Genomic DNA, 19,345 nt, shown 5'->3' with positions numbered 1-19,345 from the left:
TTGAAACACTTCTCCTAGATAATTAATTCAATCGCCACCAAACTCGGTGTGCATGAAGTCAAGACATTGAGGATGCTAAATTGCGGACGGATTTTTGATATCTCAAATGGTTTGGCCGTGGCGAGGACACGAATTTATGGCGAGAAAAGAGAAACACGAAGTGTTATACCTTTTGCATACATTAACTGATCTTGATGAAACTTCAGCAGTGTGATTGTGGTAAGAGGCCGATCAGATGGATGCAACTATTGTGAGTCAAAGTTATAGCGCCACCAACTGGCAGCAGGAAGTGTGTCACTTTCAAAATGCTTTTGACAAAAGTGGGGGGGTTAGTTTTACCTACAGTTTCAAGAATCTGTATGTATATTGGTCTCATCAAGCCGGACAACTTTCTAATTTACAGTTATTAGCTCTGACCAACAAGAAGTCAGATATTTTGGTTTGAATGTGGATTTCTTTGCAAAAAGAAAGTGCTTAAGTGGTTTATTTTATTCCCACCAAACTTTTTCAACATGATAAAAACATATTAATGATGCTAAATTGTAAACGGTTATTGAATATCTCAAATGGTTTTGCTATGACGAGGGATTAAATTAATGTCAAAAAGGAAGCAGGAAACGTCTTATAAAAATTTAATTATACACCATTTATTTTTATATAAAATTATACAAATATTAGAACTAAACCCATTTTATTCTGTTTTTGCAATTCAAGAAGTATGAAAAAGTTAAAAACAGGCTATTTAGTGCTATTTGGTTCAAGAAAAAAGCAAACATAGGGCTATACTGCCCTCTTGTGTCCAAAAGGATATCAAAATAGTATATAAAGCTTTTTACTAGGTAGGCCTATATTGTATTTAAATATAAATTTATTAGGTATATGACTGAGTATATTTTACCATCGGTTAATCGACGTGTGACACGAGCGGCTGCTTTTAAATCGCTAATATAAAAGTGAAAGTAAAATACGGACGTCCGCACGGACATTGATAATGGTGCACACACGTTGGAAAGAATGATACTTTTAAACATAACACTAAACCGCCATTAGGTGTCGCCAGGCAACCGTCTTAATGAGCGAGTCATTGATTCATTCGTTCAAACGATTCGTTCGAATGACTGAGTCATTCATGATTGAGACAGATGTTTATGGATTGATCATTGAATCTCTGAGTCAACCGATTCGTTCAAAATGCTGAATCATTCAGTAATGAGAAAACAAGTTGCTGTGAGATGCGCGATGGTTCTGCTGTGATCTTTGTTTAACTATTTTTGCTGCTGAAACAGAGCTAAAACAGTCAATATTGCATCTAAAATGTAAGTGACTTAATTATAACTGTTTATTAACCTGTTGTATGAAATCAATGTCACAGTTTCAATCGTGATTGTATTCAGGAAACAGTAGCCTACTCATCAAGTGAGGTTGCTTAACTCTATCATATGTTATAAAATATATAAAAACTCCATATTTGTAATTTTTATAGTCAGTATGTTGTTAACTGGGTTTCTTTTTTGTGTGCTGCGCTCATTTGTTTACATTTCTCCTGGAGAAGCTGCACGAGCCTCAGCAGCGCAACCTTGTTACCATTGATCAGTAATACATTTATTATCAATTGTTGATTGCAACTTAAAATGAATGTAATAAAATTAGAATAATCTCTCGTTTTAGTGATTCCCAAGTAATTTTTTTTGTCATTGACGTTCTAATCAGGCTACTCTGGTCGGGCAAGCTAAATTCTCTTTCAGGTAGGCCTATTGTATTTAGGCTATATATATAAATATATTAGGGATGTGACTATGGGAAAATTTTCCCACCGGATAATCGACGTGTGACACCGCTGTGGGCTTTTAAATCGCTAACGTAAAGTAAAATACAGACATCTGCACAGACTTTAATAATGGTGCTGAGTAGAGCGAGAATTTTCAATGAATTCCTATGGAAGTAGGAATGAACTAAAAAGCGTTCGCTCTGTTCTGCGCGTTCCTCGCCGTGGGCGTGCACAGTTATGAATGCCTGTTAAGTCATGAGCTTTTAGTTTAATTTGAAAATTAACGCCATTTCGGGGGGCGGATTGCTTGAATTTATTTTACAAAAGCACAATGTTGTGTTTTATTGCGAGTGTACATAAATATAAGTAAACACTTTGCAGTTTGAATGATGTCCTGAATGAACAAAATTACGGAGTATGTTTTTATGTGTCTACTGTTAAATCACACACACATTCCAGCATTGCAAACTTGACATCGCAGCCTGTTCATTATAGCCTTAATAAAATATAATAATAAAATAGTCAACCTAACATATAAAATTACACTGCTCTGTTTAAATAGTCAGTAGTACAATTTGTACCATTCACGGTAAGCACTGCTCCACTGGGATGTTTCCAAGCACATTTTTGCGCGTGTGAAGAGGATGATTTTTTTCCATCAATATTGGAACACAAGTGAAGTACAAAGCCTATAATAAAGAATAGTTTAGCATCCAAATGCATCGCAAATGTTGAAACATTTTGATTCTAATGAGAGGGTTACGTGAGCCCAACACTGCTTACTTTCTTTTTTATTTTTACATAAAATTTAAAGGATTTGTTGTGGAATATTTTGAGTGTATCATAAAATCAGAACAAGGTAATGAGGTTTCTGTCTTTTTTATATATATATATAAAAAATAGCTGCGAGCAGCGATTGTTACGTTGAGGCAAAGACGAAGCGGAGAGAGAATCCATATGCAAGCATACTTTAATAGAACAAAAAGAACACGGAACTCAGGACAGGAAACAGCTACAACGACCGACAAACAACAACTGAAGCACAGAGGTATATATATACACAGGCAAACAGGCTAAACAAGATAACAAGGGGGTGTAGTTAATCAGAAACACCTGGGGAGACTAATAAACAAGAAAAACTACAAAGGACTACAAAACATGGCACAGGACAGGAAATAACAAAAGTCCACACACGACAAGGGAAACACAGGACAGGAATCATAACATAGCCTCCCACTTAAGGAGCGGATTCCAGACGCTCCTCAGGAAATAGTTCAGGAGGGTGGTGGAGCGGAGGCGGACCCGGGGGGCGGGATGGAGGGCCAGGCCCGTGGAGCGGAAGAGGGCCTGGAGACTGCAGTAGTACGGGAGGCCAGGGCGGAGCAGGCAGTGCAGGCGACCAGGGCGGAGCAGGCAGTGCAGGCGACCAGGGCGGAGAAGACCCTTCAGGCGGAGAAGACCCTTCAGGCAGAGAAGACCCTTCAGGCAGAGAAGACCCTTCAGGCAGAGAAGACCCTTCAGGCGGAGACGACCCTTCAGGCGGCCAGGGCGGAGACGACCCTTCAGGCGGCCAGGGCGGAGCAGGCTGAAGAGGCAACCATTGCGACGCGGCCTCCATGGTCCAATCGCGGGACCTACTGCCCCCCCCCCAAAAAAATTTCTTGGGAACAGCTACGGAGTCATAGGCTGGAGCAGGCACCGGCTCAGGAACAGACACCGGCTCAAGAACAAGCACGTCGGCGGCCATCTCTGGTGAGGGCTGAGGTTCTGGCATGCCGGCGGCCATCTCTGGTGAGGGCTGAGGTTCTGGGATGGAGACAGGCTCAGGACTGGGCAGAACCAGCGGCGGAAAAGTCTCTGTGCTGGACGGGACCAGCGGCGAAGGAAGCTCTGGGCTGGACGAGACCAGCGGCGAAGGAAGCTCTGGACTGGACGGAACCAGCGGCGAAGGAGACTCTGGGCTGGACGGGACCAGCGGCGAAGGGGGCTTTGAGCTGGGCAGGACCAGCGGCGAAGAGGGCTTTGAGCTGGGCCGGACCATCACAGACTCTGGCTCGGCGGCGGCCATCTGGTCCGAAGACACAGGCTTGGCGGCAGCCATCTTGTCCGGAGACACTGGCTCGGCGGGAACGACGTGAAGAGACCCAGGCTCGGCAGGCATGACGTGAAGAGACTCAAGCTTTGCAGGCATGACGCGAAGAGACTCAGGCTTTGCAGGCATGACGCGAAGAGACTCAGGCTTTGCAGGCATGACGCGAAGAGACTCAGGCTTTGCAGGCATGACACGAAGAGACTCAGGCTTTGCAGGCATGACACGAAGAGACTCAGGCTTTGCAGGCATGACGCGAAGAGACTCAGGCTTTGCAGGCATGACGCGAAGAGACTCAGGCTTTGCAGGCATGACGCGAAGAGACTCAGACTTGGCAGACGTGGCGGCAGCCATCCTGGGGATAAGAATCAGGCGTGGCCGCCTACTTGGCTGGATATTACCCTTAAATGCTGCTGGATTCATCATGTGGTCGGTCGTTCTGTTACGTTGAGGCAAGGACGAAGCGGAGAGAGAATCCATATGCAAGCATACTTTAATAGAACAAAAAGAACACGGAACTCAGGACAGGAAACAGCTACAACGACCGACAAACAACAACTGAAGCACAGAGGTATATATACACAGGCAAACGAGCTAAACAAGATAACAAGGGGGTGTGGTTAATCAGAAACACCTGGGGAGACTAATAAACAAGAAAAACTACAAAGGACTACAAAACATGGCACAGGACAGGAAATAACAAAAGTCCACACATGACAAGGGAAACACAGGACAGGAATCATGACAGCGATGAAGGGCCAAAGCCGGCGGCACCGCCACCCCAGTGCCTTTAGGTAACTAATGGCACCGGGGTTGCGGTGCCACCGGCTTGGGCCCGTAATCGCTGCTCGCAGCTATATTTTATATATATATATATATTTCTGATTACTTTTGTGTGATAAAGATGACTGATAAAGCTATTATATGTAGCTAGTATGAGTAACAAAATGCTTTTTCTGTGTCCATATTTGACTAATAATAATGCAAAAAATTGCACTTCAAAAGAACATTTCTGAGATTTTTTAAAAATCTTTATTAGTCTGTAATAATAAATATAGATGCCAAATTAAAAACTTAATACATGCAAGTAATTATGACAGAAAACATCCAGCAACTAGGGAATACACAGCCATGGATATATGTTTATATATAGGGCTATACAGCCATCTACTGGTTACACAACAGTATTACAGATGATAAATGGTGCATGACTCAGAGGAAAATATTTAGTACTGTAAAATCCCTTAAAACATTTATATAATTTGTTTGCAATAAATATTTTAAGTCTGCAACTTGTTACTGTATGTGGGAGTTCAAAGCAGTTTGTATTGTTAGATTATAATACATTTCCTTTCTCATTTTCCAGGGAGTGGAGCAACTTTTCCATAAACAAAATTCTGATGCTGACATAGAGGATGGAGTGATAGTACCAGAGATCCACTGACCCTATCAGACAATAATCTTACTTTGTTCAGACACATCACATTTGAATGACTGGGATCTTGATCTTCAGACACCTGATTTATTTTAATATTATAAAATAGCAAATATTTTAATTTCCTCTAGATTAAAACAAAAACAGTTCACAAGTACACAAGAGGTTGCACTTTATTCTTATTAGTCTGATCTTGGATTAGCATACCAACAAGCATGTGAATGTTAAGGGGATAGTTCACCCAAAAATAAAATTCTCACTTATTTTACTCACCCTCATGCTGTCCCAGATGCATTTTACTTTATTTCTACAGATAAACACAAATTAAGATTGTAAGGAAAGTAATCCATCTCTGCGAGTCCTAAAGACGCTTTAAAAACCACACACAGTGACCGTGACGGTAAACCATGCGACCTCAGTGGATGAATCAATGTCTTCTGAAGTGAAACAATAGGCTAGATAAGAAAAATACTAATAATGTAAACTGTTTTAACTATTAAAAATCACTTCCGACCAACTGTCTTACGTACATGGGTTACAGTCCACTTGTATTATATGGACTCACAGAGATGGATTATTTCCTTAAAAATCGTTGTGTATGTTTATGTGAAGAAGAAAGTCATATACATCTGGGATGGCATGAAGATGAGTAAATGATGAGAGAATTCTCATTTTTTTGGGTGGACTATCCTTGTACTGCTTGTATCCAGTCACTGCTTTGTTACTTGTACTGCAACAGGAACTGTTCAAAGAATCATTGCATCATTTAAAATGTATATGAATTTTAAATATGTATTCTGTATTTGTAATTGTGCATTTTGTATAGTAATGTATATCATGAGAATACTGTGCATTACATGTATAGTATGCATTTAATGTTTTGTGGATTCTAGTCTTTCCTGTCACAACATAATTGCATCCAAGACTTTCACTTTGATACTTGTGTATATGCTTTAGTGACAATAAAGAAAGTACATTTATTTGAATTCATATTTTCAATTACATTCATTTAACTGGTTGTATAAGTCACAATTGAAACTGTTGATGATTGTTAAAATATATTTACAATTTTAAAGGAGCCGTATGTAAGATTGTGGCCAAAACTGGTACTGCAATCACTTTCAAATTACTGTAGAGCGGTGTATCCCCTCCCCCTCCCCCCTGACTCGAGGTTGCCAGATAGGCTGCAGGATCCAGCACGAACGTTTGTAGCTGCAGCTGTGGTAACTAGAGCTGAGCTGGCAACCCGGATGCCGAAACACTACTGACTTCGTGATTGGTAGATAGGTGGAGGGTGGTGCTTCAGGCCAAAACACAACATGACAACATCAACATCAGTAACTTCACTTTTTAAATGACAATACCCTGGCCGGACTACTGTTGTCAGTGATATAAGTATTTGAAATGAACATGATTTCTTAATGTCTAGTGACATATCAGGGCCATTTTATGATTAATTGAAATACATTTCTTACATACAGCTCCTTTAAATGTTAGAAGATAGTATTAACTAAATGAAATAACAAAATAAAATTATCAGCATGATAAAAAAAAATGGCAACAAGAAAATTTTTTGTGTAACATATGTAATGAAATGCCCTTTGAGGTCTGTATCATCTGACAGCAGGCCTCGATTGTAATTTTCATATTGTTTAAATTCCTCTTATTTAAGTGATCATTCATTTTGATGGTGTAAATGCATATGCTAACAATGAGTAGTGAAATGGCAATGGTTGCCAACCTTGGTTAACTGGTTGAAGTGAAACTTTCTTGACGGCTGAATATATCACACAAGTATAGTAGTATTCTCTTTAAATTTTAACAGCTCAACCTAATCAGAGCCTAACATGCAAAAAAATCATCAGGAATAAACAAATATTCTCAGAAAACATTGGACACTATACAATATTTTAAGTACTATATACAGTACTTTAATGTACATTACATTACACCTGAATAGACTGAATAGATCTCTTGTGCTCATAAAAGCTTCTGTCGACAAAGTAGTAGCAGCAGGTAAATACAGATAAAATTAAAAAAACAAAAATAACTTAATATCACTAAAATTAAATAGAAAGCTGCGCTTACAGACACTCACATCCACACATGTAAACACCATAGACAGTATATAAACTGGACACAGCGACCCCATAGGTTTCAACGGAGAAAAGTGAAGCAAATTAGAAGCACTCACTTCCTGATGGCTGAGCGTACTGCGCAGACTCAAACTGAGCTTGACGACGTGGATGTGACGTGAGCAGCCTGTCTGACAGTTGTAAGTCTTCTAGTAGCTGTACCAAGCGAAATCTGAATCATTCCCTTCCGAAACTTGCAGAAACGGAGAGCGTGAGTAGGAGCTGTCCATGAGCTAGGAGCAGGAGCAACTTTATGACTCTCTATGGGCTTCTCCCTTGACTTTATCGGACTTTATGCCTCCAAGTCCCCCCGATTGACTGCGAGCTTCTCCTTCTGTCTATACGGTAATTTCCAGAGAGTCGCGTGGTTATGGCGCAATCGTTAGCCTACAAAAACTGTTTCTACGGGGCCATAACGTAAGATACAAGGTAATGGAGCCTTTTATACATTGTCGTGTTTCTTTAGAAATAAACAATGGACAAATGGAGTCTTTAAACGCCTCAGATGTAAAGTTATTCGCTGTCAAAGTGACGCCAAAATGAATGGGAGTCAATGGCATGCTAACAGCAGGTGATGGTTTGTTAGCCAATGGCGGCTCCCGGGGGTGGTACGGAATTCGAGCGCTGGATTGACACCCTGGTAAACACAACTCTGACGTCTTTACTTCCAGGTCAAGAAGCTGTCAATCAAAAACTCAGTAGCCAATGAGAACACACTGCTACTAGCCCCGCCCCCACGAGAGCATTGTGTTAAAACGGCGAACGAAAACTTCAGAAGCGTAAATTAAAACTCTGGAAGTGCATTTGTAAGTTCAGATCAGCGATAGAAAGATGAGAAAACAGTTAGCAAAACATACAGTGTATTAAAAACGAATACACTGAACTTTTTCAGTTTCAATTTATATTTTCATTAGTTTCTTGAAAAGTTACGTTCATTATTATTGGCCCAAAAGTAATATGACTTTTGCTACTCTTTTCGCGATATATTAGGTGCAAAACGTTTTCTCACACAAACCGCTCGTTTCGTGTCTTAGGCCATCAATGTGTACTTACGATGGGGAATTGTTTAATTTGGACGATGGGGAATTGTTTTAATTTGGACTCTGTGCTTGTGTTTTGAGACAGTGACCATCGACCTGCATTATATGACTGACAGACAAGAACGGTTTGACCTAAAAATATAAAAATTGAAACTACTGCAGAAACAAAGACACCTACATCTTGGATGCCCTTGAGGTAAGCTAAAACATATCAAAAATTAATTTCAAAGTGAACTATCCCTTTAAGACTGATATTAAAAGAAATAAATTATATTATCAAACTCAGTAAACACCATACTAATAATGCATACTACAGAAAAGCAGATGGGCACAGAATATGTGTTTAATTAAGACAGTGATATCTGGTATTAAAAGACCAAACTCAGGAAACACCATAGCCTACAAATAAAGCGTACAGAAAAGCAGTTGAGCACAGAATATGAACGCAACGGGTTTAATTGTACGTTAAGCATTTTCCTCCCATAGAAAACCGAGAAAACGCTTAATGAGGCTTAATGGACCAACAGTTATAAAAAAAAAAACACAATTCGTTATACATTATTAATAAAACACAGGCAGCAGGCTTATTTGCAGTGCACTGAATACAAATTTGCTTTCTTTCGTCATATTCTGTGCGCATCTGCTTTTCTGTAATATACTGTATATATATATATATATATATATATATATTGACCAACATACAAATATATATTACAAGTTTGTGTCTGTCATTGTATTTCTGTGAATGGCATTTTACACATTTGTGACTACTTGTCTGCTGCTTCAAATTAAGAATACAGGTTTGTGACTATTGTCTGCAAGTTTTAACATTCAACTTCAGATTTTTATTTTACAGGTTTTCACATTGGAGCTGTGAGTGTAAATGTTTATGTACAAGTACGAATATTTATTGTACAGTTCTCACATTCACATCTACTTGCTCTCGAGTTTTGCTGCTCTTTTACCTTCATAGGTTTGTCATTTACAAAGGCTCTGAAAGTGATTTTGAAGCATTTGCTTTATATATGAACTGTTTAAGACCTTCAATCAAATTCACATATCATGTGGGTATCACTAATGTCAATTTCTGAGACACATGCATATCAACTGTTGATATACAAATTGTCTCTACTCTGTATAGAAAAGATACAGCAAAGAACAGCCTCCTTCATGCTAAGAGTGCTCATCCAATCCACTTAAAACATGGGTTACCGTTTAGCCAAGGTTTAGCCATTTTAAGACTCCACCGTATCTGTTCTAAGAAAGAGGATTTTGAGGCTAAAGCTCAGAACCTGTATACAGATTTCAAATCACGGGGATATCCTAATAAGTGTCTCGATACTGCACCTGAGAATGTTCGTATTTTACATGAACAGGAAGAAAGCAACTTTATCACAAATAATAGAAAGAAGAGCTTCTCATGTGCTTTCAAATCCACATACAGTGCCCTCCACAATTAATGGCACCCCTGGTAAATATGATCAAAACTGGCTGTAAAAAATAAATCTGCATCGTTTATCCTTTTGATCTTTCATTCAAAAAATGTGCAAAATTCTAACCTTTCATTGAAGTAAAATAATTGAAAGTGGGGGGAAATCACATTATGAAATAAATGTTTTTCTCCAAAACACGTTGGCCACAATTATTGGCACCCCTAGAATTTTTTACGAGTAAAATATCTCTGAAGTATATTCCCATTAATATTTACCTTTTTTACACCAGGGTGACTAGGAACATGAAACTGTCCAGCTATGACTTCGTGTTTCACAGGAGTTTAAATATGAGGAAACACAAAGGCCAAATCCCCTTAATCATCCATCACAATGAGTAAAACCACAGAATATAGTTCTGATGCGTAGCAAAAGATTGTTGACCATCACAAAATAGAAAGTGGCTGTAAGACAATAGCTAAAGAATTGAAAATCCCCATTTTGACCATCAGGGCAATAATTAAGAAGTTCCAATCAACTAAAGATGTTACAAATCTGCCAGGAAGAGGACGTGTGTCTATACTGTCTTAATGCACGGCGAGGATGAAAGTTTGAGTGGTCAAAGACTCTTCAAGGATCACAGATGGAGAATTGCAGAGATTAGTTGAGTCTTGGGGTCAGAAAGCCAAAAAAAAAAAAAAAAAAAAAAAAAAACCTACATCCCCACATGTTGTTTGGGAGGGTTTCAAGAAAAATCCTCCTCGCTCCTCCAGAAACAAACTCCAGCAAATTTAATTGTCAGACATGACTGGAACTTCAAACGGCACAGGGTTCTGTGGTCAGATGAGACTAAAAAAATAGCTTTTTGGCAGCAAACACACTAGATGGGTTTGGTGAACACAAGGATAAAAAGTACCCCATGTGTACAATTTAATATACTGTTGGATCTTTAATGTTGTGGGCATATTTTTCTGCTGGAGGTCCTGGACTTCTTGTTCAGATACATGGCATCGTGGATTCTATCAAATATCAACAGATAAAAAAATCAAAACCTGACGCCTTCTGCTAGAAATCTTATAATGGGCCGTGGTTGGATCTTCCATCAGGACAACGATCCAAAACAAACATCAAAATCAACACAAAAATTTGTTGCGGAGCACAAAATGAAGCTTCTGCCATGACCGTCCCAGTCCCCTGACCTGATGAGTGGGCTGAACTGAAGAGAAGCAGCACAAACATGGATCTGGGAATCTGAAGGATCTGGAGAGATTCTGTATGGAGGAATGGTCTCTGATCTCTTGTCAGGTGTTCTCCAAACTCATCAGGCATTATAGGAGAAGACTCAGAGCTGGTATCTTGTCAAAAGGAGATTGCAAAAAGTATTTAATAAAAGGGTGCCAATAATTGTGGCCAACGTGTTTTGGAGAAAAACATTTATTTCATAATGTGATTTCCCCCCCACATTCAATTATTTTACTTAAATGAAAGGTTAGAATTTTGCAAATTTTTTGAATGAAAGATCAAAAGGATAAACGATGCAGATTTATTTTTTACAGCCAGTTTTGATCATATTTACCAGGGGTGCCATTAATTGTGGAGGGCACTGTATAGTCCATTGAGAATGACATTAGGAGGATTATTAAGAGTCATTGGCACATAATTCAAAAGCGATACTCAGTTGAGTATCCTCCACCATTGAATATATTCAATGATTAACCACTTGTTGTGTCTTCTAGGATCTCTAGTCTGAGGAACAAGCTTGTTCATGCGGACACTCACATCTCTTCTCCGACTACTCTTGTCGATGCCCAGGGTAATTTTCCATGCTTTAATTGTACTTATTGCACTAAATATGTCAAATGTAAATCATTCACACATCCTTCTACACTAAAAACATACAAGATTAGACAATTGATTACTTGCAAGAGTACACATGTGATCTATATTATCATCTGCTCGTGTTCACTGTTATATGTAGGCAAAACAACATGTGTATTATGCACAAGAATCATTGAACACACAAGTGCTATTTGAAGACTGGATAATACATCCTCAATCTATCGCCACTTTAAGTTTGCCAAACACTCTTTTCTCTGACATGAAGTTCCCTGGCATCGAGAGGATTCTACCTCATAGAAGAGGCGGAGATAGAGATAAGAAATTGTTGCAAAGGGAGGCCTTCTGGATCTTTGAACTTAAGTCTTTATTCCCTGATGGTATGAATGAAGAACTAGAACTTTCCTGTGTTTTGTAAAGGTTTTTTTTTTTCTGTGTTTTGTTCTCTTATATGCATTGGTTTAATAGTCCTTTTTTATATATATATATATATATATATAATTGAATACCTGTAATATTTTGTCATGCATGTCAATTATCAGACTCTCTTGGAGCTCCACCTGTCATAGAGTTGTACCAGAGCCCGTCTACGGAGAGCCTGCCCACTCCCTATTAAGCCCTATTGAACCGAATTTTGGTTGTAGTACCACCAGAGTTCCACTGGGGGCGCTCGCCATGAGTGCAAAATGAATGGGAGTCAATGGGGCTAGACGGCTAAATTTGTCTCTTTCACCCGATTGCCGTTGAGAAATCTCAGATCTGATTGTAGATTTTGCAAGTTCAACATGGGTTTTAGGTCGAAAGTTGAATGAACGAGTACTTATGTCGTTTTGATTTCTTACAGGTTGAGTTGTTGTAGCCCATAACACGCTAGCATTCTGCTAATGACGTCAGCATTCTGACGTCATTGACATTTTGAAAGACTTTTTAAAGCAAATAAGTGACTCTAAAAAATCTAACACCCAGCAATGTGTAATTTCTTTGCATCTTCTTTCGAATACAACATTCAAATTACTAGACAAAAAATTATATCCTGAGAAAAGTGGATTTTGAGGGGTATACCGCCATTGACCTCCATTCATTCTGCACTCGTCCTGTGAGCGCCCTCATATGGAATCAGAGTGGAACTGCAACCAGTTCAGAAGCCGGAAGTGTAGTGAGAGTGAAACTTCTCGCCATATTAGACATTCTCTGGTTGTACTTGTGATAATGAATTTCAGCTGATGACCCCTAAATGCTAATTTACCAACAAAAGGGTGAATGTTTGTTGCAGAGTGAGCACAGAAGATAGTAATGTGTTGAAACGTTTGCTCCTGTTCATTTGTTTTTAATTCACGTTGCACTTTTTGCACTATGCAATAAAAAAAATGTTTTGATAGACTTCTATAGTCTGTACTGAATTCAGTGTGCGGCCAGCTACCTTCTTGCTCGTTTTCCATATCTCTTTGGCTCCAGTTTTTGGCAAAACTGATTTTTTTGTCAATTTAGAGCGCAACATTTTCTTATAGTTTTCATACATTTTTAGCATACCATTTATTAATAATTTATGAATGTATAGTCATGTTTTGAAAATGATTAGTTCATAATTAACTAATAACATATAAGTGACTTATAACTGAATTAACAAAACATTCATAAAATGTTAGCATATAACTTATTAATCATTTATGAATGCTTAATCATGTTTTGTAAATTATTAGTTCATCATTAACTAATAACTTATAAGGGACTTATAACTGAATTAACAAAACATTCATACAATGTTAGTATATCACGTATTCATTATTTTACACTTATTAATTATTTAATCATGTTTTGTAAATGATTAGTTCATCATTAACTAATAACTTATAAATGACTTATAACTGAACATAAAGTGTTACCATGAGTCATGCACACAATATAATGTAACTGGCAAAAGGTTGCTTTAACCCAGTAAATAAGCAAAAACACATGCAAATCTAAATAAACAGTATAACTTAAATACCATATTAACAGGTTTAATAATGGCAGAATTAAGATATTTGTAAAAAAAAAAAAAAAAATACTTTGCTTTAGGTCTAGCAAACTACTATCTAACAGTGATTGATTTCAAGAATTTATTGTAAACACATGAGAAATGCTAAAAGATAAATTTACCAATGAGAGTAATAACTCACCAACTGCTGCTGATATAGATGAGATGAAGAGAAGAGCAGAAAATTGCATACTGAAGATATTTCAGTCTTAGGAGTATGAAAAACAAACAGACAAACAAAAACAATAAAAACATTAACAATAAATTACATTAAAGGGGTCATGAATTGATAAATCAAATTTTCCTTGAGCTTTTGACATATAAGAGGTCACCTATAAGAATATCCTGTAAGTTTCAGAACTGAAAACTTCCTTGATAGTCCAAAAACAGCTTTTATTGAAACCAAGCACAGAGAATGACTCATTTTGGAATGTGTCTATTTATAGGTGAAAGTAGGTAGGTAACATGTAGTAGGTAAATAACATACGTTACGCTAACACTGGATCGAGCAAACATGCCTTTGAAGAGTGCAAAATGTTGCGCAGTGCCAGCTTTATTTGAGTAAAAAAGTTTTTACTGTGTCGCTATTGCTTTGTTACATTTGATATGTACTGATTATGTGTACGCTGAGGTGGGCAGACTACTGTGCTCAAGAAAAAGGTACTAGTACTTATAGAAATATTTGCTCAAAGTAAAAGTAATAATCTTAATGCCGGTAGTTACTTGAGTAAGAGTAAAAAAGTATCCAATGAAAAATTGTACCCTTGAACTTGACGCATAAACGTAATGACGGCAATTGATTCAAACAAACAGGGCTGGGCAAACGCGTTCTTCATCACGTTGTGCGTCAAGTTCAAGTGTTACTCTTTTGGCGAAAATCGATGCGTACGGCCGCATCTTTTTAGTCGATAAAGTTTTAAATATGGATATTTTTCTTATATGAACGCATCACTTCACTTCAGAAGACCTTTATTAACCCCCGCAGATCCGTGTCGAGCACTCTAATCATGAATAGATGCGCTTTAATGGCCTTCCAAAGTCTAACAGCCATTCACTCTCGTTATTAAGCTTGGAACAGCCTGGGCTGGGTTTCCCGAAACCTCCTTAACGCTACGTCGTTCTTAAAGGAGAACTCCGGTCAATTTTAACATTGAGCTAATTTTTTTGTACATTTGGAGTGCTGTCAGTACAGAGAACAATGACAAAAATCGGTGTTGCCTACAATGTGTTATCCTGTTTTTAAAATTTGCACCCTGTTGACTTCAATGGGGCAAGTTTTAAACCTGCTTTTAGCCTCTTAACATCCTTGATGTGTCATTACAAGTGCACAGGTCATGTGAGTGATTCCTTTGGAGTGAACGCGGGTGAATCTGACTGCAGTAGATGTGAAAGATATGAATAAAAATGATGTTTATTCAGCCAGCGCACATACCTGTATTTACATCCTGTTTTCAGTCGAAGTCCACAGTAGTCGATTGTCGAGTTCACGCGCGTGATCATAGGTACTAAACCTAGGCGCGTGAACTTGACAATCGATTACTGTGGACTTCGACCGAAAACAGGATGTAAATACAGGTATGTGCGCTGGCTGAATAAACATAATTTTTTATATTTCTTTCACATCTACTGCAGTCAGATTCACCCGCGTTCACTCAGAAGGAATCACTCATGACCTGTGCACTTGTAATGACACATCAAGGATGTTAAGAGGCTAAAAGCAGGTTTAAAACTTGCCCCATTGAAGTCAACAGGGTGCAAATTTTAAAACGAGGATAACAAGTGTAGGCAGCACCGATTTTTGTCGTTGTTCTCTGTACTGACAGCACTCCAAATGTACAAAAAAATGAGCTCAATGTTAAAATTGTTCTCCTTTAAGTTACACCTTAAGCTGTATCTTATCGTTAATACGTGTTTCCCGAAACGTTCTTAGTTAAGTATACCTTCTGTAAGTCATACGTTCGGAAGGTTGGTCTGGACCACTCTTAGCTTTACCTTATCACTGTTGCAGGTCTATACGAATATAATTCTGAAGTTTTAATACACCCAGAGAGTGTTCAATTAGGCTAATTCAAGCGTTTTCATGCAAAGAATAAAATTGTCATTACATTGATTGTTGTTAGATTTTTAATTATATTATTATACAATATTATTAATTTAATTAAAAAGCGCTTTTAAAGGCCAGTGAAAGCCTAGGCTACTGTCAGTTAAGTCCTATTCCGACGCTAATATTGTTTCTCATGGGCTTGTACGGTATTTTAAACATTTACAGGGGTAAGTTGGTGAATTTAGTGCCGTCCGAATCCATAATATCAGTGTTTTTTCTCACCCAACCCGTATAAAAATCTCTGGCCAGATTAGTAGCTACTGTTTTTTGACAAACAGGTCGTGTGGTAATTTAATTGCCGTCTGAATCCACATCTCTGAGTTTACAAGAAGAGATTCAAAAACACTGTTTAAATCCTTTTTGATCACTGCCGAGCACCGTACGTAAGATGTACACTTTTATTACTGAAATGCTGGAAAGTATTTACAAGAATATTTCATCGCAGCTCCACCTCAGCGAACAAAAATGGGAAAGAGAAGAAAGGACGTAAAAATTTGAAATGGTTATTATGGCAGCAATATATGATACAATTTAAAAATATGTAGGCTAGGCTATTATAGGCTATTATAGTTTGGATTATTTTTTATAATATCCCATGAGTCCTAATAAATGCAATTTCAACTATTTCTGAAGTGCTTCTTTTATGAAGAACATCGCTTTCTCACATAATGCAGTGAAGCAGCTCCTGCACGAGAGAATAATTGATTCTCGAGCCATCGATATCAACCAATTCAGCACCACCGCAATGGACAGCACCGGGTAACGTCGCACGTAAGAAGGTATATCTTAAGCGGCTTCCTAAGGTATGGTTCGGGGAACACGCCTAGAAATGGTATACCTTCAGTTAAGTTATACCTTAAGAGTCTTCGTAGCGCGCTAAGAGACAACGTTATTGGGAAACCCAGCCCAGGACATTTTTTTAAATAACTCCGATTGTATTCGTCTGAAAGAATAATGTCATATACACCTAGGATGGCTTCAGGGTGAGTAAATCATGGGCTAATTTTCATTTTTGGGTGAACTATCCCTTTAATTATTTTAATGTATAAATTAAGGTAGGCCTATATGTCCAAAAAAATTGTAATGTCACACTTAGTAGTGGTATCGTGGCGTAATAATCTGTTTGGTTCAGACAGCATATGCAGATGTTCAACTAATAAAGATATCCATCGCTGGCAAACAATAGGATGCCTCTGCAGATTTGCTTTCAATTGATTGTAGGTCCAAGGCACCACTTCATCCAATGCTCTTGATGCTCTTAAATTATGACTCCAAATGAGAAACCGCTTCAGACGATTCAGTGCGCACAGGAAACTGAACAAATAATTCAAACTGATTCGCAAACCAATTCAGGCAGTTTTGCCAACTTCGGTGATCAAATCTTTGAACAGAATCGAAGTGATTCATTTGTAAATGGAGCATCGCTTGGAATAATGTCTGGGTTACGTATGTAACCCTCGTTCACTGAAAGATCGAATGAAGACGTAGTCGGACGTACTGTACTGATTGGGATCTCGCTTAGGGAGCCTATCATCTTTGAGTATTGAAAAAACGAGCCAATGCACACTGGTGTGCGAGATTTGCATCTCACGCTCCGCCCCGCAGCGCGGGTATAAACACGGAAGCGGATGCACGCACTATTTGTTTTTCACTGAGGAGCCGAGCAGAGCCCGGGGTCAGTGGTGATCCAGCACTAGTGGCGACGGGACTACGTCTCCGTTCCCTCCTTCAGGTAATGAGGGTTACATACGTAACCGAGACGTTCCCTTTCAGTTCGGTTTGTAGTCGAACGTACAGTACTGATTGGGATCCCAATTTACACGCCACCTAGTGCTGCCACCTTCCAGTGCCTAGCGAAAGCCTCTTGACCCCCCACATTATTGAGGCAGAGATGGGACAGGGTAGTGCTGGGCGGTTTGACCAAAAGTTTTTTTCAAAATTATGCCGGTTTTCCGGTTTATGACGTTTTTTTTTTTTTTTTTTTATGCATAATCAGGTGTTCAATGCATTTTCTACTGGTTGAGAGAGGAATTACTGCAGTAAATTGACTTAGGATGGTCTATTTTATTGTCATTAGTGAATATTGTAGAATAATTCCACACTAGTAATACAGGTTTGCATGGCCCCAGAAAATTATGCTGTTGTTTACAAATAAGAGCCAGTCATGATTCTAATGAAGTGAGGAATCAGAATGCAAAGACAATTGCAGTCAAAATACAGAACTTTTACTGTGCAAATTTCACAAATTTCTTTTTTATAAAAACCAATACAAAAAGTAGAACAACTTGCAATACTTTTGCTTCAAGTTCAAGCCCAGGTACATTACACAGTATTCAAGTAAATCTAAAAAGGAAATATAAAACAAGTGACTTAGTGAAGTGACAATTTGCATTAATATGGGCTTTGAGGTATATTCACATTCAAATAAATAGTAAAACAAAGTGAACAGCATGCAAAGGCAACTTACATAATAAATACAAAAAGGTGTGCAACTTGCATTAGTTCAAGCCCAGGTACATTACACATGTATTCAAGTAAATCTAAAAAGAAAATGCATTGCTTTTGAGGTCTATACACACACAAAAAGAAAAAATAGTAAAACAAAATTATGCAACTTGCATTAGTTATTACTTCCTTCAAAAGTATTGCTTCGAAACCAGTATTGAACATATAAAAAAAATATATAGTGCAACTTGGCTCACAGGATTATCCTGTATAATGGAAACAACGGCTAAGATGCTGGAGCAAATTGCTTGTGTTGCCGCCTTTGGCGACAATTTTAGCCCGACAACACTTGCATAAAATGGTTGTTTGGTCGACGTCGGATTTTTGGAAACCAAAAAACCTCCAAACAACAGACCCGGCTCCTCTTTTTGGCACAAGTTCTTCTGTGTCATGTTCTACTAGTTCTGCAGCATCCATCTTCCCTGTAACGTAACACCAGAGCACTGCTGTTTACCCTCACCACGCCTCGCAGTCGCTGCTTAGAAGTGCAACATTGTAAAGGGTCCGTCTGAAACAGTGTCGCTCGGCGCAGCGTTACGAACGTTGTGTAATTAAATACATCGGTATGGCGGTATATTAAAAATTAATATCATAACGAAAATATACACCGGTTTTCGGTATGAACCGGTATACCGCCCAGCACTAGGACAGGGCTTAGGCCAGGGAAGTCCACTGCAGTTCCGCATGACCCACTCAGACAGACTTGGATAACACTGGGAAAGCGTGCCCTTTTGGTGGAAAGGGAGACGCTGCGGAAGCCACATCCTGCCCATAGGGAGATATCATATGGAGTTTACACATATGGACTGGGAGTTTCCGGGCAGTACAACATATGGAATGTCACTGAGGTGGCTCCGGCCTAGCAGGGGGTAGACAACACCAGTCAGAGACGGCAGAGCGGGCTCTGTCAAGTCAAGTCAAGTCAAGTCATCTTCATTTATATAGCGCTTTTAACAATGCAGATTGTTCCAAAGCGGCTTTACAGA

At 38.7% G+C, this 19,345-nt stretch overlaps 1 protein-coding gene across 2 annotated transcripts in view; it reads right to left on the bottom strand.

Moving 5' to 3' along the window:
• The window catches only part of LOC311301180 (uncharacterized protein), a 357,157-nt gene that overhangs the window by 261,953 nt on the left and 75,859 nt on the right, over positions 1–19,345 (bottom strand). Inside the window, exons 2-3 of one of the 2 annotated variants that reach the window (XM_084426109.1) lie at positions 13,893–13,958; positions 2,723–4,348 (exon numbers count right to left, since the gene is read on the bottom strand). In XM_084426109.1, coding sequence (XP_084282235.1) covers positions 3,006–4,348; positions 13,893–13,941 — 1,392 coding nt within the window. In that variant the 5' untranslated portion in view covers positions 13,942–13,958 and the 3' untranslated portion in view covers positions 2,723–3,005. Of the gene's footprint in view, positions 1–2,722; positions 4,349–13,892; positions 13,959–19,345 lie in introns of those variants that run through there. The other variant, XR_014629408.1, reaches the window with a different exon arrangement.

Source organism: Rutilus rutilus (genome assembly GCF_951802725.1).
Source record: "Rutilus rutilus genome assembly, chromosome: 12".
NCBI classification, from domain to species: Eukaryota; Metazoa; Chordata; class Actinopteri; order Cypriniformes; family Leuciscidae; genus Rutilus; species Rutilus rutilus.
This window is presented reverse-complemented; position numbering and strand designations above follow the sequence as displayed.